The sequence below is a fragment of the Excalfactoria chinensis genome, chromosome 2 (assembly GCF_039878825.1).
Source record: "Excalfactoria chinensis isolate bCotChi1 chromosome 2, bCotChi1.hap2, whole genome shotgun sequence".
Taxonomy (NCBI): Eukaryota; Metazoa; Chordata; class Aves; order Galliformes; family Phasianidae; genus Excalfactoria; species Excalfactoria chinensis.
In genome coordinates, this window is record NC_092826.1 from 34,356,385 (window position 1) to 34,376,803 (window position 20,419).

The 20,419-nt window shown below is 36.3% G+C and overlaps 1 protein-coding gene across 4 annotated transcripts in view; it reads left to right on the top strand.

The window, feature by feature from the left end:
* The window catches only part of ASPH (aspartate beta-hydroxylase), a 95,830-nt gene that overhangs the window by 53,619 nt on the left and 21,792 nt on the right, over positions 1-20,419 (top strand). For all 4 annotated transcript variants that reach the window (XM_072328555.1, XM_072328553.1, XM_072328554.1 and 1 more), the window contains 5 exons: positions 2,063-2,104; positions 11,833-11,921; positions 13,892-13,978; positions 16,551-16,701; positions 18,264-18,400. In XM_072328555.1, the coding sequence (XP_072184656.1) occupies positions 2,063-2,104; positions 11,833-11,921; positions 13,892-13,978; positions 16,551-16,701; positions 18,264-18,400 (506 nt within the window). The remainder of the gene's footprint in view (positions 1-2,062; positions 2,105-11,832; positions 11,922-13,891; positions 13,979-16,550; positions 16,702-18,263; positions 18,401-20,419) is intronic.

Consider the following 20,419-nt stretch of genomic DNA (forward strand, 5'->3'; position numbering starts at 1 on the left):
GGTGTTGTGTCTATGCAATGCGTGTACTTCAAAAGAAGCTTGCATTTATTTTTGTCTTCGGTTTGATATTTTAATGTTGAAATAGAAGTAAATAAAGCAGGTAACATCATTATATTTTCACATTGCTGCACTGTTTCTTGCTATATCTCGATCTATAAAACCTTGGATTCAGTTGCATTTCTTTGAAATCACAAGAGTACCAAAAGGAAAGAAAAATTTCAAGTAAAAGCACTATACTACAATATTATTTTAAGCCTTTTTCACCGTCAAAGTAAGGTAAAGGTAATTGTGGAGGGAAGACGGCTATTTGTGTGGAAGATGATACTGATGACATTTCTTAGTTCAGTATGGTGAGGTAACAATATGATTCTTTTTTTCTTTATTTTCAAAAGCAGCAACCCAGAAGGAGAATCTAAAATAAATTAAGATAATTTGAGAGTCTTTATCAAAACTGATGACGGCTCATTTAACAGAATGGAGATTGAAGGAAATCTAAGAGAACTGAGAGAAATTGTTCTGGTACATAAATAGATATAGACAACTACATAGGGGGATTGGAACTAGATGATCTTCAAGGTCCCTTCCAACCCAATCCATTCTGTGATTCTGTTGTATATTGTGTGAGGCTCGCTAAATGTGAAGCTGGCCAAGAAATGGGAGATGAGCATGTTTAAAACAATAAGATCATACCTTATTCTTGCTGTGATGGAAAAGAACTGGCAGAACTCACAAAAATGTCAGATACAAGGGCAGATGGGTCACTAAGTGGCCAAGGGAGAATTGGAAGAGTTCCAGTGAGAGTATGAGTCTTATTAATAACAGAAAGTACACAGGGAAAGTGGGTGGCTAGGTCACATAGTCTGTTGTGGTTTATTATCCTGTAATGATTTCTTTATTTGCTTTGAGTTGGTAGAATAATAGAAATATGAGTATATGCACTATTGTATCTGGAGCTGTTATTACTCTTTTAAAAATACAGTGTTTCTGATGTCATATTGACAGGAAGATAAACCTTTTTATTTACTATCACGTGTGCAAGAAATCTCTATTTTAGCACATCCCAAATAATGCTGTCGTTCACGGGTTGTTAGAGTAATAATATCTTCCAAGCTATTTTGCAATATGCAACTGACACTGTAGTTCTTCATTTCTCATAACAAAGTTAATTCTCACTGTGGCTTGTACTGAATGTTAAAATCAGGTATACTGTCTGCATGTTGTAGTAGCAGTTGGTAACAGTTGTGTACTTGTAGTGAAGAGCTAGACAAGAATTTCCTCTGAGACAAGAAAATAGTTAAAGAAAAGCCATCTGAGCTTTCTTTTATATATTTTGTGACATTTTTATTGGGTATAAGTTGAAAACAATGATAACATCAGAATTACAAGGCAAGACACTTAAAATGTTAAAAGAGTAAGACAAAGAACAAAAGATACTAAATAGTCAGAGAAAGAGGAGAAGAAAAAGCTATCTCTGCATGAGGCTTCCTCATGATGTACAGACACCTGATTTTGTTACAAGTATGCTTTGTTGCCATAGTTCTGTTAACATCTGATCATGAATTCAGTTGTTTACAAAACATGTGGGCTTAGTCTTTTTTTAAAAGTTGAAGTATGACAAAAGCTTCCAAGTGCTTCAGTTATCTGAATATGAGACCTAGGTTTCCAATTTATATGAATGTTTTTCACTTTGTAATTAAACACATGTGAAGCCAATATTCCCAAGGGTTTTTAATTAATAAACAAAATACCTCTTGCAAAATGGTTTGTATTGTGTGTGTAATATTTAAATCTACCAAATATCTAAAGGGGGAATGTTCATGAAATATCCTGTGACAGAAGGAATTATGCAATAACTGAAGCATCTGCAGAGGAAGGCCTTTTATGTAACCACAGTTCAGTCAGTACACTATGCTTACTTCAAAATAATTATTTCTTTAAAATAAATTATTCTGGTTGGCCCAATCTTATTTTGGGTCTGAACTGTAATTATATTTTAACTCTTTCTTATTGTGAACTGTTAAAGTAAATTTACTTCAATGGAATTATATTTTTAATATTCTAGGAAGAGGTGAAACTGAGATTGAGCAAGACAAAATGGAAAAAGGTGAGTCCAAAGCATTCTGCTCTTCTGGGTTCTTCTGACTTGAAATCTCTGCTTTCTGAGATAACTGATTTAAATTAAATTATATGACAGTGATGCTTACTTCTAAATATATCTTATGTCAGGGGTGTCTGACCTTTTGGCTTGCCTGGGCCCCATCAAGTGAAAAGGAATTGTGTAGGGCCACGTATGTGTCAGCTGTTCTGAGTGTACTGTGACCTATTTATTTTCCTGGAAACTAAAACAGATGCAAAGAGCTGGCACTCAACTTGGCCTTCCCGTTGTCCTGGTTTCAGCTAAGACAACGTTGGTAGCACAATGTCAGTTTGGTTACTGCTGAACAGTGGGTGCACTCTGGGGGCCAGGCTGCTTGGTGGGGTGGAGCTGCTGCCTTAATAGCATAGGACAGTCAGTGCTGGCATGGAGAGTTGTGCCAGGTTGTGGAACAGACCTGCCCACCTTACATGCATAAATTGGTTTTGAGTAAGTATACAGCATGCACCTGTTTACAAGTAAATACACAGTCATTTTGAACTTAACAGTCATGTTGTTCCCCTATTACAAAGTTATGGGCTGCTATTAAAAACTTCTACTGTCTCAGAACTGGAAAGCTGCAATGTCATACTCCCAGTGTGACATTCCAGAGGTTGTTGCTATACCATGCAGCTCAGACATCTCTGAATGAGAGGTGAGAGGCTCCCAGAGCCTGCAAGACCCATTCAGTTGGTTGTGCTGCTTGTCTGAGGGAGATAGGAACTACCAGTGGATGACAGCACAGATGGGATGTACTGTCACATAACCTGAATTATTGTAGTTTTATCTGTGTTAGTGGCTGATGAATTACAGGTCTAAGCCAGTGCAGCTGTGATGTAGGGCAGTTGTATCCATCTTTGCGTGCAAAACAAATTCAATGGGGAATAATCTGTAGATGTTTTATAAAGGGAAGGTAGCACTGAAATCAATCTTTTTTGGCTCTGTGTTACACAGTAAGGGTTTTTGTTTGGCTTGGTAAGAATATACAGAGGCAGATTTGGTGGAAAAGTGGGTGATGCTGAGAGCACTGCAAGTCTTTTTCCCACATTGCTTTGCATGACCTCTGTCCTTCAGCTCAAGGTTTGCTCCTCTCCCCAGTTATACCAGCTGACCACAGACAAAAACCTTAAGGGCTGTGCTTGCACCTTTCTCACTCAAGTAAGGCCCTCAGAATAGTGCTTGCCTCAGGTAGTTCCTTCTGAATGAAGGTAAAGGGACTGCAGGTGCCTGCTGCTCCTTTTTTGTTCCTTTCACTTTGTTTTTACCCTGATGTGAGTACTTAGGAATTCAACTTCTCTGATAAGGTTTTGGGGGGGTTGTGTACTTAAGTTTTAAATACAGCTTCTGGCAAACCAGAAGCTGTTTTATTGGCATATTAAGTAAGCCAAATGCAAGCATTGTGTTAAAACAGAAGCTTGCAGTTAGCTGGTTTATTTGGGAAACAATGCTGTGATATCAGCATTTCCAGTCACAAAATAATAGATTTGGTAGAACTACATCTTTTCCCAATTGATAGTAGGTAAAAACATTGGAATAGCTTTATTGACCTATTAGACCTGTAGACTTAGAAGGTATATAATAGTTGTCTAGTAGGGGTGAAAAAGTGTTCACGAGTAAAAATATTATCTCATTAAAGAAAATGAAGATATGCAGAATTGATGTTTTCCAACATTATTAGTCAGAATTGGTAAGACACCGGTGTTACTTGAAAGTATGACAAAACAAAGCCACTTTCCTCTTGAACTCTGTTATGGTTGTTTTTGTTTCTTTATAAACACTTCACAAAATAAATGTTTCTTTTGAACCGTGCTATTGCAGATAACAGGATTGCTCTAGGTGGGAAAGAAAGTCAGCTTTGTTTTCTGTCTGAATTGACTAAACTATGCGTCCTACAGGGAAATCAGACAAGCAACCAAATCTTAAATGAAATTTGGTTACACCTAAACTGGTTATGTTGGATTTCACAACTGTAATGTTGTTTAATTGTTTAATGGAAAGTGTCAAGCTGTAGGTATCAGCCAAAAAAAAACCAACAAAAACAACTGTTTTTAAAAATAATTGTATTGGTTTATTATATATTTCCCTGATGAGATGAAACAGTAAATTTATAAGAGATGGATTTATAAATACCGTGCTGTGGCTGCCTGGTATATGTAGAAAACTTGGATCTAGGGAGTCAGGCACTTAAAAAATCTTATTTGGCTTCTTTGGGAGATTGTTTAAGTGATTCTGACGGAGCTCAGAGATTTATATGCAAGTTTGCATTTGTATCTTAATATTTGTACATACAAGCTCCAAAAGGCCTTCTGTGACAAAAGCTAGTTACAAATTTATCATTAATGGTTCATTTTATGTATGTAACATACACATATATACACATACGCTTATCTTAAGCATTTTTCAGTCCTTTGCTAGTAAAATGTTTCAATTTCTGTAAATTTAAACTTTATCAAATTTATCAAAAAGCTCATTCAAACTTCTACTAAATTTTGCCTTCCTGATATTGAGAAAGGGATGAACTTTCACAGTAAGTTTCCACTACATAAATCTAAGAAAACATCAAGCTGGTCTTTCAGAAGGCTTGATGATGTTCAATGTTTGTTATTGGAGAATTTGTTCCATAACATGCTGTATTGATTTCATTTTTTATCATTTTAATCGATACATGGAAAAAAAAGTTGTACTGCAAACCCTTCTAAGGGTTTTTGTCAGGATGTAAAGGTATAGAAGAATTAAGAAGACTTTATCGTTCCCTACTTGTTCTACTTGTTAGTTACTATCTTCCTTACATTGATTCTGATTAGTCATAAACTTGGATTAAGATCTATATTAAGAGACTGTGTTAATCATGTCTTTCAACTCCTCCACCCTCATATAAAGGCTCTGTGTTTACGTAAATAGTCAAGGTAAACAATATGAAAGAGTACACTGCAGGGTAGCTGATTATCTTAGCTATTTGCCTACCTCTGACAAGGAAGAAATATCCATTATCCAGAATGAAAAATCAGTACTTATTTGTTGCTTATCTTAAAGAATGAAATAAATATTTTTTTCTAGGCTTTCTGCCAGCAGAACATCAGTAGATTTTTAAAGTCCATTTTGCCTTCTAATTTCTGTTAGTCAAAACTCCTCCCGAAAGTTATCTAAAGAAATAAACAAATAAATACACTGTTAGTGTACTACTACTTTGAGTTATCTCTGTTCAATGAAATTGAGAAGGATTGTTTGTCTTCTCTGTGAAAATGTCGTCAGATTTTATATTAAGGAATTGAAAGGCTTGGATGTTTCAGCTGTGCCTGAAAAAATAATTCTTTAAAATATTTCAAAGATACACATCCTGAATAGTACTATATCACAATTGTACTACACCAGTTTCCGTATAGTGTAGGCATAGTTGTATTTTATCACATAGCTAACAAAACCTAAATTTAAGTAAGGAGTTTCGGTTTTCTGCTTAAGCTTGTGTTGGCATGTAATGAATATTTGTTGATACTGATCAAGACTGGATATCCAAACAGAGATTTGGATAAAAACTAAGTTTTAAGCAGTGAATCTGTTTATTTCATGCACTGAACATAATACGTAATTACAAAATAATTTTCAGTTTCCAAAATTGATGAAACATCAAAGTGCAAATGGATGCCATCTGGTTGGAACACTGAGCTATGTTACGTGAGGAACAGAGGTGCACTTAAGCCAGGCATAAGAAAGTCATTCCACATGTGGCTCTGCAAGTGTCACCTGATATTCATCTTGGTTTACTCTAGGATCTACCTTTTGAATAGGATATGTAGGATTCCACTCGTGCCAGTGGAGTTCTAACCTGTGTGACTTGTGGAGTATAGGGTGCTATTCATTTTGCTAAATGTCAACGTTTGCTGCTGGGTAAGATGAAGTATACATTAAGCTCCATTAACAACCTTTACCAGAGCTCATACATTTAACTGACTTCCAACACTGGCAGCTCAAGTTGGATGCAAGCCCCGTTATTAAGGGGCTTACTTCATATTTATTTACTTACCTAGACGTTCAATAATAGCTTGCATCAAATATGAGCTGTTGGCAGAATGTTCAATGTTTCACTTCTATAAAAGTGCACTTTCTGAAGTTCAAAGTGCAGAATAACACTGTGCTAAATTAGAATTATTAAATGTATACACAATATATGCATAGGACATTAGTGTGTGGTCTTGTATAGAAAGTCACTAAATACTGTTTCTGATCGAGTCAAATGGTTGCTTGATCCTCGTCTTTGAATGAAGCCAAATGACTTCATGGTAAAAGTTAGCAGTGAATGGTGGCAATACATGCCGAAAATAAAATTCACATTATTTAATTGTTTCTTATGATATAACTGGCTTTAATTTCAGACTGAAGACCTGTAGAATTCTTGTTACTGCAAGCAAAATTGTTCCATAATAACTGCATTTGAAGATTTATCATAGTAATTCCACAGCTTTATTAGTCCCTAAAATGCCTCAGTTTTTCATTGTCCGATTGCTTTCCCAGATAAGTTGATTACAGATGCTTTGCCTGTTCTACTAGCACAGCTTAGAAAGATCTTTTAATTATTGTAGTGCTGCTGGCTCTAAGCTGTCTAGATGCATTTACTGGATTTTATACCCTTGAAGTTTTCAGTTGTAGAGGCACATAAAATAAGCAGATCATTTACGCTATCTGTAACCCACCTAATGAGTTTCAGAGACACCAGAATAATGACAAGAGATTGTCATCTCATCAGATTATCCTTTTTGGTCACCACAGAGGGACAGTACAACTGCAGAAGCTTATTTGGCTAATGACAAGGGCCAATCATGAGAAAGGAAGACAACTGCATATGCTGACTTTTAATTTTAGGTAGAAGTAGTGGGCCAGCGATGTACATCTTTCAGCCCATAACTGAACCTTTGAACCTTAGGCTAGGGAGGTAGGAGTGGCCAGGAGGAGAAAGCAGAGGAGTTAGTAAAAAAAACAATGTCACAAAATTTATTGAAAAACTTCTGCAGAGACTAATCACCAGGGTTTATTTAATATTTTCTTTTAAGCACCTATCCACGCATTACCAAGAGAGGTATTGCTGATATTATATCACAGCCAGAGTAGGTGTTTAGAAAACAAAACCTTTGCAAACGGCTTTCCTGATCTGATTTTTGACAAATTGAGATGGTGAATTGGTAGGAATAGCCTTTACTACTTGCTCTCTGTTGAAATACCACATGCATGGCATATCTTCAGGATAAAAAATGGTGTGTGAAACATGAAAGATAATTGATAGTATTCAACCTTTTTGTCCCATTCTGGCTAATAATAAAGTACTAACTGTTTTGAGATGTCAGTTTTGATCTGTAAGTTCACCTGTGTTCACTCCTGGATACCAAGGTTTTTCTTACCCTGGCTATTTAGTGATTCAGGTGAACGTGTGAAATGGAGATCTTTTTTTTTCTCTTCTGTGGAGACTAGAAGAGGATTTGTTTAATCCATTATGAAAGTATTATTGTCAATAATTTCTGATGTAGTATTTATACCAGTTTGTTCTGTAACTTAGAGCTAGATGTAATCAATTCTTTGCCATGTAGTAGTCGTCATCGCTCTTTTTTCCTGTTACTCCTTTCCAATTATATTGGTTTGAATGCATTTACCACACTAGAGTAATTAAATTACCTGGCATTTTACACCAATTTCAAGCCTTATGTTCTGCTCAGTTATATAGGATCATGCAGTGTTTGATGTTTTCAAGACTTTTGTCTAGAAAATCTCAAAAAGTCTTGGATTAAGTGTTCAAAAGGATTAAGAAATTATACTTCTATTGTAATGATGTGAATAAAATCTACATCAGAGTTACAAAAAGATTTGCTTGACATGCTGTTTGTTTGGACAATTACTGAAGTGAAAAAGATGGATCTGCTTTAGACAGGGATTTACAGAATTTGAACAAAGTGAATAGAATATTCCATTCTAGATCTTCAGACCTCAGCAAGATTTCCTCTGATACAGTTTCTTCTCTGCGATGAAAGAAATCTTCTGTGAGGTCAGGTACTGAAATGAATCATAGAAAGTCTTGGTCTGGAAGGGACCTTGAAGATCACCTCATTCCAACCTCTCTGCTGCAGGCAAGGTTACCAACCACTAGACCAAGCTGCCCAGGGCCCCATCCAACCTGGCCTTGAACACCTCCAGGGACGGAGGATCCACAAGGGGCAGAGTAGATGGGGACACTCCCTCTTCCAAGATACAGTTGGTTTTCTGAGTCTGCAAGTGCACACTACTGCCTCACATTAAATTTTTCAGCTACCAGGACCCCTAAGTCCTTTTTGGCATGGCTACTCTCAAGGAGTTCTGGATGGTCAAAAGTAGGGATCCTTTACAGAAAAGGATTGTCGCTGTTTTTGGTGATGAAAGTGCCTTTCAATATAAAACAATAGGCATGTTATGGTTTTAGTCTTTGTATATGGGAACCATTATATAGAATACAATATTTCATTGTTCATTTGATAACATCACAGAGTATTAATTAATCACTTTGAAAATATTTTCCATCTGCTGTAGTTTTCTCTTTGCATTGCTTTTTTCTTCCCTCAGTCTTAATAGAGGAGGGATATAATGTGGTTGCTTGTCAGTGCTGCCCATTATTTATTCTCCATTGGAAAGAGGTAGCTCATGATGAGTCTTCTTCCTCGATTGCTGTTAAAGTAGAAACTGTTTGGTTTTTTTCTGGGGGAGTCTTCAGCAGTTGTATGACAGCAATCTTAGGTAGCAAGTGTATGCTTACATTCAAAGCCATTACTGGAAACACTCAGTATTTTTTGCAAGATCACAGTCTGCTAAATATGTAAGAATTATCACCATTTCATTGCTTAACCATATTTGGATCAGCATAGAAGTTGTATGGTTGTGCATTTCTTCATATATATGATGAAATCTGTAAATTATTGAAGAAATGATGCATGTTGTTTTCCTCTGAAATCACATAACTGAATTTCTTTGTAATACTGAGTTTAATATATTGGATCACATCTGCTAAAGGATTATTGCACTAGAAGGAGGCAATGTATAATTTATAAAAATACCCCTGCAGGGAGATAGCAGGCTATCTGCTTAATAGAGAGGAATGCTTGATGGTTATACTGAAAGCTCCCAGGTGAATGCTTTAACATAGGAGTGGAATGAGTAGATGAAAATAATTGCTCATTATATAATGTTTACTGTGTTGCGTTAGTGCCTGGCAGCTGAATAATATTTACGTTAGCAGCTCATTTCCAGCTTTTCATATTGGTCTCCTGCTGGTCTCAAGTTGATATAAAATTGTAGTGAAGATGGGAAAATAAAGCTTCTTGGTAATGGGGGTTGACTAAAAGATTCTTCCCATGTGTCACCAAAACCGGACATGAGAGGAAAGATGTCGTATCTTTGGCAAAAGATTTCTAAGAGTTTGCATTCACTCCTTCTTCTGAGTTTTTTGACTTTACCTCCTTGTGAACCCAGAGCCACTGCAGAAAACACAGTTCTACAGTCAGTAAGTTTCTCCTTGGGTGGGAGAGCTTCTTTCCACTGCCTCACAGAAACCTCACTGCTTTCATGTTTAAGCTTGACAAGGACCAAGTGGCTGGACACTGTCAACACTGAAAGTTAGAAAGGTGACCAACAGCTGTTCTTTCTTACTGAATACAAGATTTCTATACGACTGACCACTTTTAGATAAAGGGTTTTTTTTTTTTCATACTGCAGAAACTGAGAATTGACTGTTTTTTGTTTGTTGTTTCACATAGTTTCTCATATGCACAGCCTCATACTTAGAGAATGGGAACTGAATGCTTGGTGGTGATGTCCAGCTGGATGTCTCCTAGATTATGCAGTCACTGGAACTGAAATGTCTCAGTTTTCTTGCTAACAGCAAATCACATTTTCTGTTAGCATCTGTGAGCTCAACCAACCTAAAAAGTCCTTATGGAGTCTTGCTTTTATTGGCTTTTAAAACCAGTAGTCCTAAGTTCATTCACAGTTACTTTTGAGAAAGTAAGATTTTGGTTTCAAGCTCCCATCACTATTTCTGAGGTGGAACATTTTTAGGAAAAAGAAAAGTTAATTTCTGTCCTAATGATGTTATGTCAGAAGCTTCTGCCCATATCTCTTAGTGTCTCTGGGTCCTGGGGTGGAGGAATCCTTGTTCCCATAATGAGAGCTGGTTCTTGTGAGCTGTGCAGCATTCAAAAGAAAGTTTCTATTAGTTTGATTCCATGATAACTACATTCCTTAAATATGTTATTCTGTGCCTGGCTAGAAATGATTGATTTCAAGTTGTAAGGCACAGTGAAACTTTAAAGTGTTTAGTGGAGCAAACTCAGTGCTTTAGAGTGAACTAAAAAATGGTTTATTCTGAAAGAGAAAGAATAAACTCTTGCCTTTCATTTCTCTTTTTACGTTCCTGCTTGCTAATCCCTTGGAAAACTGCATGTCTTCTATTATAGCAAGGATCAATTGGGGTATAACTATACTAATGTATCTCTTCTTTATTACTTTTACTTTATAGAACCTGAAACATTTTCATATTTAAAGCTTTGTACAATCTTTTGAGTAAGCAAATGAAATTTAGTACGACAGCTTCAACCTTGCTTGAATTTATCTTCCTCTGCCTCCTAATGGCAATAGCATCTAGTTTGTTGTGCATACCAGTGCTACGGACTGGTTTATAAAGGTACTGTAAGAAAAAACTATTTTAATGTGGGGTTCTTATTTACATGCTAATATATCTGAGTTCAGGGTTGCTAATATATCTGAGTTCAGGGTTGAGCATGACAGTAAGTCTTGCACAGAAAGAACTGAAGGTGGTCATCAACTTTTTCCTCACACAGAAGCAGCTCAGACTCAGGGATCTCTTTAGTGCTGTGTTAGTATTGGCTTAGCATTAACAAAGGTGTTAACCTTTCTCTGAGGTGCTTTTTTTTCTACAGATAAAATGATTTGTCTCCTTAAAGCTCAATGTAAGATCAGGGCCTTGTAGAGAAAGTGTCACTAACTGAATCACGAGCACAGCTAACAGCAGCATGGGGCTGTTCTTGCCATCCCCGCACAGTGCACCTGGAGGAAGCAGAATAAAATATAACTTGTCAGAATACTTTGTGGTGTGTATCCAAAATATTTGCTTTGGGATTGCAGCAGTGTTGTGATGTTAATCTGAATGGTGTTTGGCTTCAGCTTTACAAGTACCAGTTATGACATTTGCTGTTTAAAGGGAGATGGACCACGTGATTTTTTTTATTCACTGTTCTGAGTAATGCTGTGATTTTTGCCAACTCCCTTAATTGCTTTAGGTACTTTCATAGATACGTATAGTCACAACTTTATCAGAATATGCAAGTCATTTTTAAATATATTTTTCAAAATGCCATATAAATGTGAAGAAATCACATGGTTCATCCTGTTCTTCCTTTGGAAAAATACTCAACAGCATAAGATGAAAAATGCTCTTATCAAAAACTTGAGCAGAGAGTTATTCAGTCTGAATGACTGACAGTTACTTTTCATACAGGATTTTGTGATTTTAAAAGAGAAGAAATCAGTTCCTTTGCAGTGTATTTTGAAGCTGCCTCCTTTGATACACACTTTAGCGTACAGTGTTAGGTTCTAGTTAAAGCTATTCAGAACAGCTACTCTGAAGTATGACAGGAATAACAAACTGTGTTTTTTTAATTTCTTTCCAGTTAAAAAGAAGAAGAAGCCGAAGCTCTTAAACAAGTTTGATAAAACCATTAAAGCTGAATTAGATGCTGCAGAAAAATTACGTAAGAAAGTAAGTTTTGAATGTTTCACTCAGAGTCTAAATGGTGGGCGTGAATAACAGCTAAATTCAGAAGAAAAAAGAAACAAGAATGGAGAATTAGCTTTAGATTTTGTGTAACTTTCTTTTAAACTTAAATATTTGGTGACCGCTGATACCTCAAGTCTAATTTCTGTCAGATAGTTTATATTTTTTAAATGATGGACATGACCAGTCATGTGTTTGCTCACTTTTAACCATGAAAACATGTGGCTTAACTGTTGAATTCATATTATCAAAAAGTGTTTAAATTAAGCACATGGAAGTGGGTTACATATGTCCTATCATTGAGGTCAGCTCTTACCAGAGAACTTAGAAGCACGTTGGTAGGACTTACTTGGTATGGGTTCATTTGCTTCATGAGCATTAGGTGAAAAACTTTGTCAGAGGTGTTGTTTCTGGTGGACTTCAGCATGCATGATAGGAATGTCTCTGAAGCCATGCATCTTAGAGCACTGGGGCAGGAACATCTGCTTCACACCAGTTGCAAACACCATAACATCAGTCAATTTCAGTAGTTAAAAAAACTTGAACAAAGAGTGTGGGGAACAACTGCAGGTCTTTGTTCTGCCCTTTTTGCTCACTTCAGAGGACAGAACAATGAGGAAATATGCTGCTGTCAGCACAGTGCAGGAAAAAAAAAAGGCATTTTAATCATTGCAGGTATAGATGATGGGTCTTGATTTTTCAGAAGACTGACTGCAGATTTTGATTTACATTGCCATCCATGCAGCCCCACAGGTGCTGCAAAACTGTGGCAGGGCTGCTGTACAGAGAGCACTAATGTCATGCTGCTTCTACTGCTGCTCTTCACTGGGGACCTTGTTTACATTTTGGAATACAAAAATTCAAAACATTTACATGCTTATTTTTATCATTCTGATGAGCTTCTGTTATCAGTTTCCTGACTGTTGTATTTGTCTCACAGTGAGTTGCAAACAATCGTGCTTGTCTTATAGGAAACAGGGTAAATATAGTGACAGCTCATAGAATCATAGAATAGCCTGGGTTGAAAAGGACCACAATGATCATCTGGTTTCAACCCCCCTGCAATGTGCAGGGTCACCAACCACCTGACCAGGCTGCCCAGAGCCACATCCAGCCTGGCCTTAAATGACTCCAGGGATGGGGCATCCACAACCTCCTTGGGCAACCCGTTCCAGTGTGTCACCACTCTCTGAGTGAAAAACTTCCTCCTAAAACTCAGTTGTATGAGATATTTGAGGACAGCAAGGCAGTAATGTATAATAATCACTCATTTGTAAAGCTGTGAGATTTGCGTGTGGCAGCAAGATCTGATGCCAGATTTTGCTAACAGTGCTTAGTTCCTTCTTAAAAGTGCCACTGGTTCTTCTCAACTTCCACTCTAGTTTGCTCATCAGCATCAGCCATGAAATTACTATAGTTGCATGTGAACTTTTTATGGCACAGGGAGGAGACACAAAGCTCATGTGGAGTTCTGAGGGATGTACTTGTTCAAAACATTCAGATGAAACACCCATATACTGATGGCTCTGTCCTATTTTCCAGAGAACCACAGTTATGGTACAGCTGGTCACGTGAGATATCCAGAGATGTAATTTCTACCTATGTGTAAAACCTTTTCCTGTATGTTGCACTCAGTTGGGAATTTGTTATTATCCATAGAATCTTTATATTTTAATATAGGCAGGTTGTTGTCTTCTGAACGTTTTCTTCCACACAGCAAAAACGTTATTAGTTTTAACCATGGGAAGTGAAGTTACCACTTTGTAAGTAATGCCAGTGATTTCTCTTAAACAAGAAAGTAATCCCAACAAAAATATGAGTGAAAATTGTTGATTCACAGTCTGAATTTTGTATATTTTTTTGTTTCAACTTGGGGAAACTAATTTGCTGTTGGGCCGTGCATGATTCAGCATCTTTGTTAGATGCAAATGCTGATAAAGTTCTTTGCCTCCCAGGGAAAAGTTGAAGAAGCTCTAAGAGCCTTTGAAGCTCTGGTGAATCAATATCCAGAAAGTCCACGAGCAAGATATGGAAAAGCACAGGTACACAGATAAGTGAATTAAAAGTCATAAATGTTTTATAAGTGAAGCATGAATGTTTTCTGCCGATAAAACTCTAGATCCCATTCAGATTTCATTTATAACTTTGTAGATTTTTCCTAAGGAAAAACGTTACATGATCTGTCAAACTGTACCCATCCCAGTATTCTATCTTTCCCCAGTTACTTCATAAGCTTTTGTTTGACTTTAGTCTAGTGGGAAGTATTGTCAATAACACAAAAATAAGATGGGAAGTTTCTGTAGATGGTAAAGAATATATAAAGAACAGCAACAACAACAAATCTAGACAAGGAAGCTTAAATAGCTTTATCTTGTGGAGGAAGTTGTTGTGTTTTTTGATGTTCTCCTCTCCACCCTCCTCACACACACACAAAAATAAATAAATAAATAAATAAATAAAAATAAAAATAATAAAAAAAATGCTGTTTTTGAGCCATGTTGAATCCTTGCCACATAGACATAACACAAGAAATAGTGGACTAAAAGAGTTAGGCTTTTAAGACTTACCTATTTAATGAATCTGTTTATTACATCTGAGAAAATGTAATTCCTGTCCTTATAAGCTCACTGCTTTTAGGGAGGAGGGCAGATCATAGAAACCAGTTTTTTAAGAGTTCTCCTCAGTGAGTCACAATGAAGTGGTAGATGATAACTACAGGTTGGTGCAAAAGGATCTACCACTTCAAATAAAGATGAGAAGGACTTTCAGATCAAGATCTGAAGCCACAGTGAGCAGGCATTTTTGGGGTATCATTTTCAGTATCATTCATAGACTCATACAAGTCTTTTTACTAAGCTCTTGCATTGATGTGACCAATGACAGTTTAATTGAATCAAGTGTTTGTAAGATGCAGCTGTTTGGAAAGAGCAAGAAAATCATGGGCTTCACTGACAGATGGATTATTCTGAGGATTTACCTTGTAACAACTTCACAATGGATATTTATGCCAACAAAATACATTTGAATTTGCTATTTCTCATTGCTAACTAAAAGTAATATCTCAGAGAAGGATGAATGTTAAGCCCAGGAGTTCGCTACAGGAGCACTTTGCTTTGTCTGTGAACCGTGAACCAAAATTATGTGCTAATAATGTAGATCCTAGATGTAATAAAGCACGAAGATTCACTTTTCTCCATCTTTTAATAGCTTTAAATGTCAACAGTTTTTCCCTCAAATTAGAGTTTTTAGAAATTCGAGTAATCCTTGCTTTAATTCCTGGAACTACACTTAGGCCAGATGAAAAATGTTCTAAAAAATAGCTGAAATCTTTAAAGCTGAAGAGTAGACAGATCTTAAACCTCCTTATCATGACTTATAGCATATATATTGGTGAGTTTCATCAGATGTTACATTGAAAACGTTAGATTTTTTTCCTTATTTATTTTTTAGTATTCTTTACTCTGCGATTACCTCAAAATAGGAAAAACAAATGTACAACTGAACATATATCAGGAAAATAAACAATCTCAGAATTTATTTTTGAGGTTTTTTTTTTAAAGCAACTGAACAAGTACCAGACTGAGGAACTATTGCTTATGGTATTCTCCATACTCAATATCAAAAGAGCCTGAGGAAAAAGTGTAATGGACAGAAGTGCAAAGATTCCTGATATTAACTGCGTACTACAACAAACAAAGCTGAAGTTGTTTAAATTAATGTGTGATCAATACAACAGCGGGTTGAGCAATAAAAGCTTCTGTTTCATCTGTGCTTGTGATGCATCTACACCTTGCTCTGCTAAATGACTTCAGCCAATAAAAACAGAAGCATTTAGGAAGAATGATTTAATCACATAGACCTGTGTGCTTTTGAATAAATAATACAAAATAATTCATTAAAAAATCATGACTTGAGATACAGCTGTGGAAACAAATTATAAAGATAGCATTCCACAGGTGACATCAGTAGTGGTTCCCACTGGCTTTACTGAAGCTGTTTACTGAAGTGGTAGAAATCTCGTATTATCCTTCAGCCTGCTCCCGAAGTAATTTAAGTAAGAGTAATGTGTGATAGGTATTAAATCAAAATATGCAAGAGTAAAGTAAATTCTTAATTATTTTTCCTAAGACGGTAAGTAAATTGGTCAGAATATATGAAAGAAATATTTGTTGTTGTGTTTTGATCTGTGTGTTTCTGCTAACATGAGACTTAATGTGAAATTGATCTGGCAACAGCTTACATTTCTTCCACGTTGTTAACACAAACTTTTTACTTTGTTTTCAAAAGCAGGAATTGTGGCTTCTGCAAATATTTACCCAAAAAAGCGTGTTAATGTATACAGTGGTCATGACGTTGTATGTTTTAGGTATAAACATTCTTATGCTTTCAAAGTTTGCATGAACGAAGAATTAGTAGTAGTTCTAATCTACCTTATCACAAGACTCAACCAAATACGTTTTTCACTGTTATGTCAATATTATACAAATTAAATATAATTTAAAAATTATTCCCATAATCTAACAGTTGCGTAGGCTGCCTTTAAGGAAAACAAAATTGTTTTAAAAAACAGTGTGTTGTTATGTGTTCTAATAATGGTTTTGTAATTCTCTCTAGTCTGAAGATGACTTAGCTGAGAAAATGAGAAGCAATGAGATGCTGCAAAAAGCCATCAATACCTATGATGAGGTGGTTAGTCTGCCAAATGTCCCTTCAGATCTGATAAAACTGAGCTTGAAACGAGAAGCTGACAGGCAGCAGTTCCTTGGTAAGATTTGAGGATGGTGTAAGAATTCTGGATGTTGTGTGATCACCAAGGATTTAACAGCAAAAATCCAATTGAGTTTTCATTGGAATAGATGAAAAGTCTTTAAAAAGTCTTAAGAACGTTGCTACTGAGCCAGTGTCAGTGTCTGTTGCTTTTATGACAGTAGCGCCTTGCAGCCAGCAGTGCACAAGATGCTAAGCAAGCCTAAGTTAGGAGATGGTTTAAAGAATAAAAAGTATATATATATACTTTATATATATATATATATATATATATATATATATATATATATATATATATATATATATATTGAATAAAAGAAAAGTAAATAGTTTCTCTAATGAGGCTGATGGAAACCTCGGGGAAAGAAATGGCGTACATAAATAAACTTACAGTGAATGTAGAGAAGAACAGAGTTGAGCTGGAGGATAATGTTTTAACTCATAAAGTTTTCCTTCTTTTGACAGTTTGGAAAGTCTTGTTTTTCAGTGAAGGTGCATTGATTGTGTATTGCATAACCTAATATAATAAGAGTATAAAAGTGTATTTATGCAGATTTAGAAAATAAAAAGTGTATGGAAACCGTTAACGTGCTATCTGGAAACTGTTGTTGTATATCTTTGCCATCACAAAATTTCACATTTTGTTATGCTCACATTACTTGAGTTTGCTTGTTATTAATTCTCAGACTGAACTATGAGTGGCAATGACTCTTAGGCCAATAATTACAAAGTATTGTGACTCTCCATATCTGATGTTCTTCATCCAATTTAAAAAATATGTAAATAGAGAAATAAGTAGCTAATAGATTGAAAAACAAAACCACATTTGCCATTTAACAGCAACAACTCAATAAAAGTAGAGTAGAATTATATTTGTTATCTCTTGAAATGACTAACAGCAACCTTTTAAGGCATCAGATCGTCTCAGATGGGTGGCTTATTATACAGGTTGCTTAAGCATCCCTTTCTTGCTTTTAGTCAGTTTGACTTTGCCTACTTGAAATGAAGCACAACAGACTTCAGCGGGAGAAGAGATCTGTTCCCCTGGATTTTTAGTGTCAGCTTGTTTTGATCTTTCTATTCCTCAGTAAGACCTCATTTAGGAAGTTGATGAATCATATATCTAATTTTATACATGTGAAGCATGATTACTTTCAGTGGAACTGCGTAGCATTTCGAAATGTGTTAAGTTACTTCAGTTAATTAAGGCAAAGTTTATTTCGATATGTTTACTGGGTTTTATTAAGTGCTTTGATATCTGTATGAAAGAGCAAAAGGAGCTTAGTGTTAGAGCTACACTGTGAACTGTTGTCCACTAGAGGCTCCCATAACACTGCATGATATGCATTCTGAGCGATTTCCTAAAGTACTCCTTGTACAATGATGCTTGCTGTGGCAACCAAGTGCCTGAATATACTCCTATCTGCATAAGTCTTCTGCCTCATGATCTTTAGTGCAAATGAAACATCTGGGTCTGATTTGTGTTTTCTTAGATGTTGTGCATCTTACTACTATTACTTGTATCCACTGTTGTAATGAAGTATTGTTCAATCAAATTAGGTCGCATGAGAAGTTCCCTGATCACTCTACAGAAATTAGTTCACCTGTTTCCCAGTGATACGTCATTCAAGAATGACCTTGGAGTTGGTTACCTCTTGATAGGAGATAACAGCAACGCCAAGCAAGTGTATGAAGAGGTGAGCATCCATTCCAGCTGAGGAAACAATGATTTACATTCATATGTTCATTTTAAAGATTGCCAGCTTCTAACTTCTTTAGTGGTGAAACATTTTGCATGTCTGGTTTTGAAGGGTTAATGTTAATAATATTTATTTATTTTAGCATCCATTTCCTAAATGTTTTCTAGATTGCATTCAGACTTCCTGATACCGTCATACTAAATGTTTTTTCCACACAAACAGAGAAATGTACTCAATAATCCTGGGTTTCTTATGCTCTCTGATAGGCAGGTTTGGAATATACTGACAACATATGTAGATATTACTTATATCTGGAAAACATGGAAAGCAGAAATAAGCTTGTTTCTTTACAGGAACGCCATCTTTATCCATGTGAATACAGTAGTTGAGTACCTGTAAATCTATTTATCCTTAGCCTTTTTCCAGATTTTCAAAGGCAGCCTAAATGCTGTTTTTCTTTCATGATCCCATGACCCTTGTAGCGTGCCCTGTTTATTGGATTTTTATTGCTGTCTAGCAATAGCAGGCTGGGGGAAGGGTCAGTCCTCCCCTGTGATGCAAGGACCCCATTCACATCTGGAAGCTCTCTAATAGATCTGGAGCTTGATGTAACTGGTATAGCAAGAGCTATCAGAACCTGATCAGAGAATACATTGTTGGTGTTGGCACGCTTGTTCTAGGTCTTGTTTGGTGCACGAGTAGTATAATGATTGACTGGTTACACAGACAGAGGACAAACCAGCAGGATTGATACCTCCTCCTGAGAGCAGAGGCACAGTTTTCAGTCCCCACATCTGGATGTCTGAGGGGTTCTTGTCTCAGATGGTTTCTCAGAGGGGGTGAGAGCATTTAACCCCATGGTTGGAAGCAAGAGCCAAACCCTGATAGCACTGTTTTGTCTGAAGCAATTCTGACAGGCGCAGTTGCTGCCAAACTACTGTTTGCTTTGCTACTCTTGCTGCTCCGTTGGTCTCTCCATAGTACGCTTCTGTTCAGTAAGTTTTGGCCTGCTATCAAAAGTTAGCTAAAGATAGAAAATGATGTTTTTTGGAGATTGGCCATTATTAACTGAACCTGCTTCTCAAACAGAAGGATGTTCAGAAAAACCCCAAAACATACTCATCTGGGGCACAATCTTCCTTTGCAGTGTTTCGGTGCTTTGCTGCAAGCAATGTAGATGTTAGAATTTCTCAGTAGCAATAATCATAGGATTTATTTATAATTGGAAGATGGTAATGAGTTTGTTATGCAGCTACTGTGATATCGCATTTGATAGACTTCAGAAGAAGCTTATATTGCTCTTATTAAGGCTAGATATGCAAAATAAGAACTGGTCTGGTTTCAATATATTGTTTTCCATGCTTCCATAGTCTTCATCCAGTATAATTACTGTGTTTTACAGTTCACTAGTCAGTGAAATAGAACAGATCATAGTGATGTTCTGTCCTTATAAAAGAGCAACAAATAAGTATATTTTAGAAGGATTTGGATATTTTTCTTTTCAGAAATCATGCAGATTTTGCCCATATTCTGACTTTTCCTCAAGCTGAATTCTACTGCTGTCATGCAATTTTTTTTTTTTCTTTTGTTGTAATGAAGTATAAATTTACATGAAGAATTTTAAGAAAGGAGATATAGTCAAAGAAACAGACAGGAGCTTATGTGCACATGCTTTTATTCTTGGTTATACCAATGGCTTCCTTAATGTTTTTGGGTGGATTGCTCTGGGACCATATGGTCTGCTCTTGAGTGCTCCACTCAGCTGTTGCAGTGCATAATTAGGAAGTGACTGACATATAGTTTAAAGCTCTGCCATAGGTACTGAGGCCCTATGCATAGTTAATACAAGTGAGGCAAACTATGATAAGTTGTTCCAGTGACCTCCAGGAGACATCTTATGATTTAAAAAAAAAAACAAAAGCAAACAAAAATACTAGGGCAAATTAGTCATCTGCTAGGAAACAAGACATCGCAAACAAGAGTTTAAACTCAGTGCTGCAGAGTAGATGCCCCCAG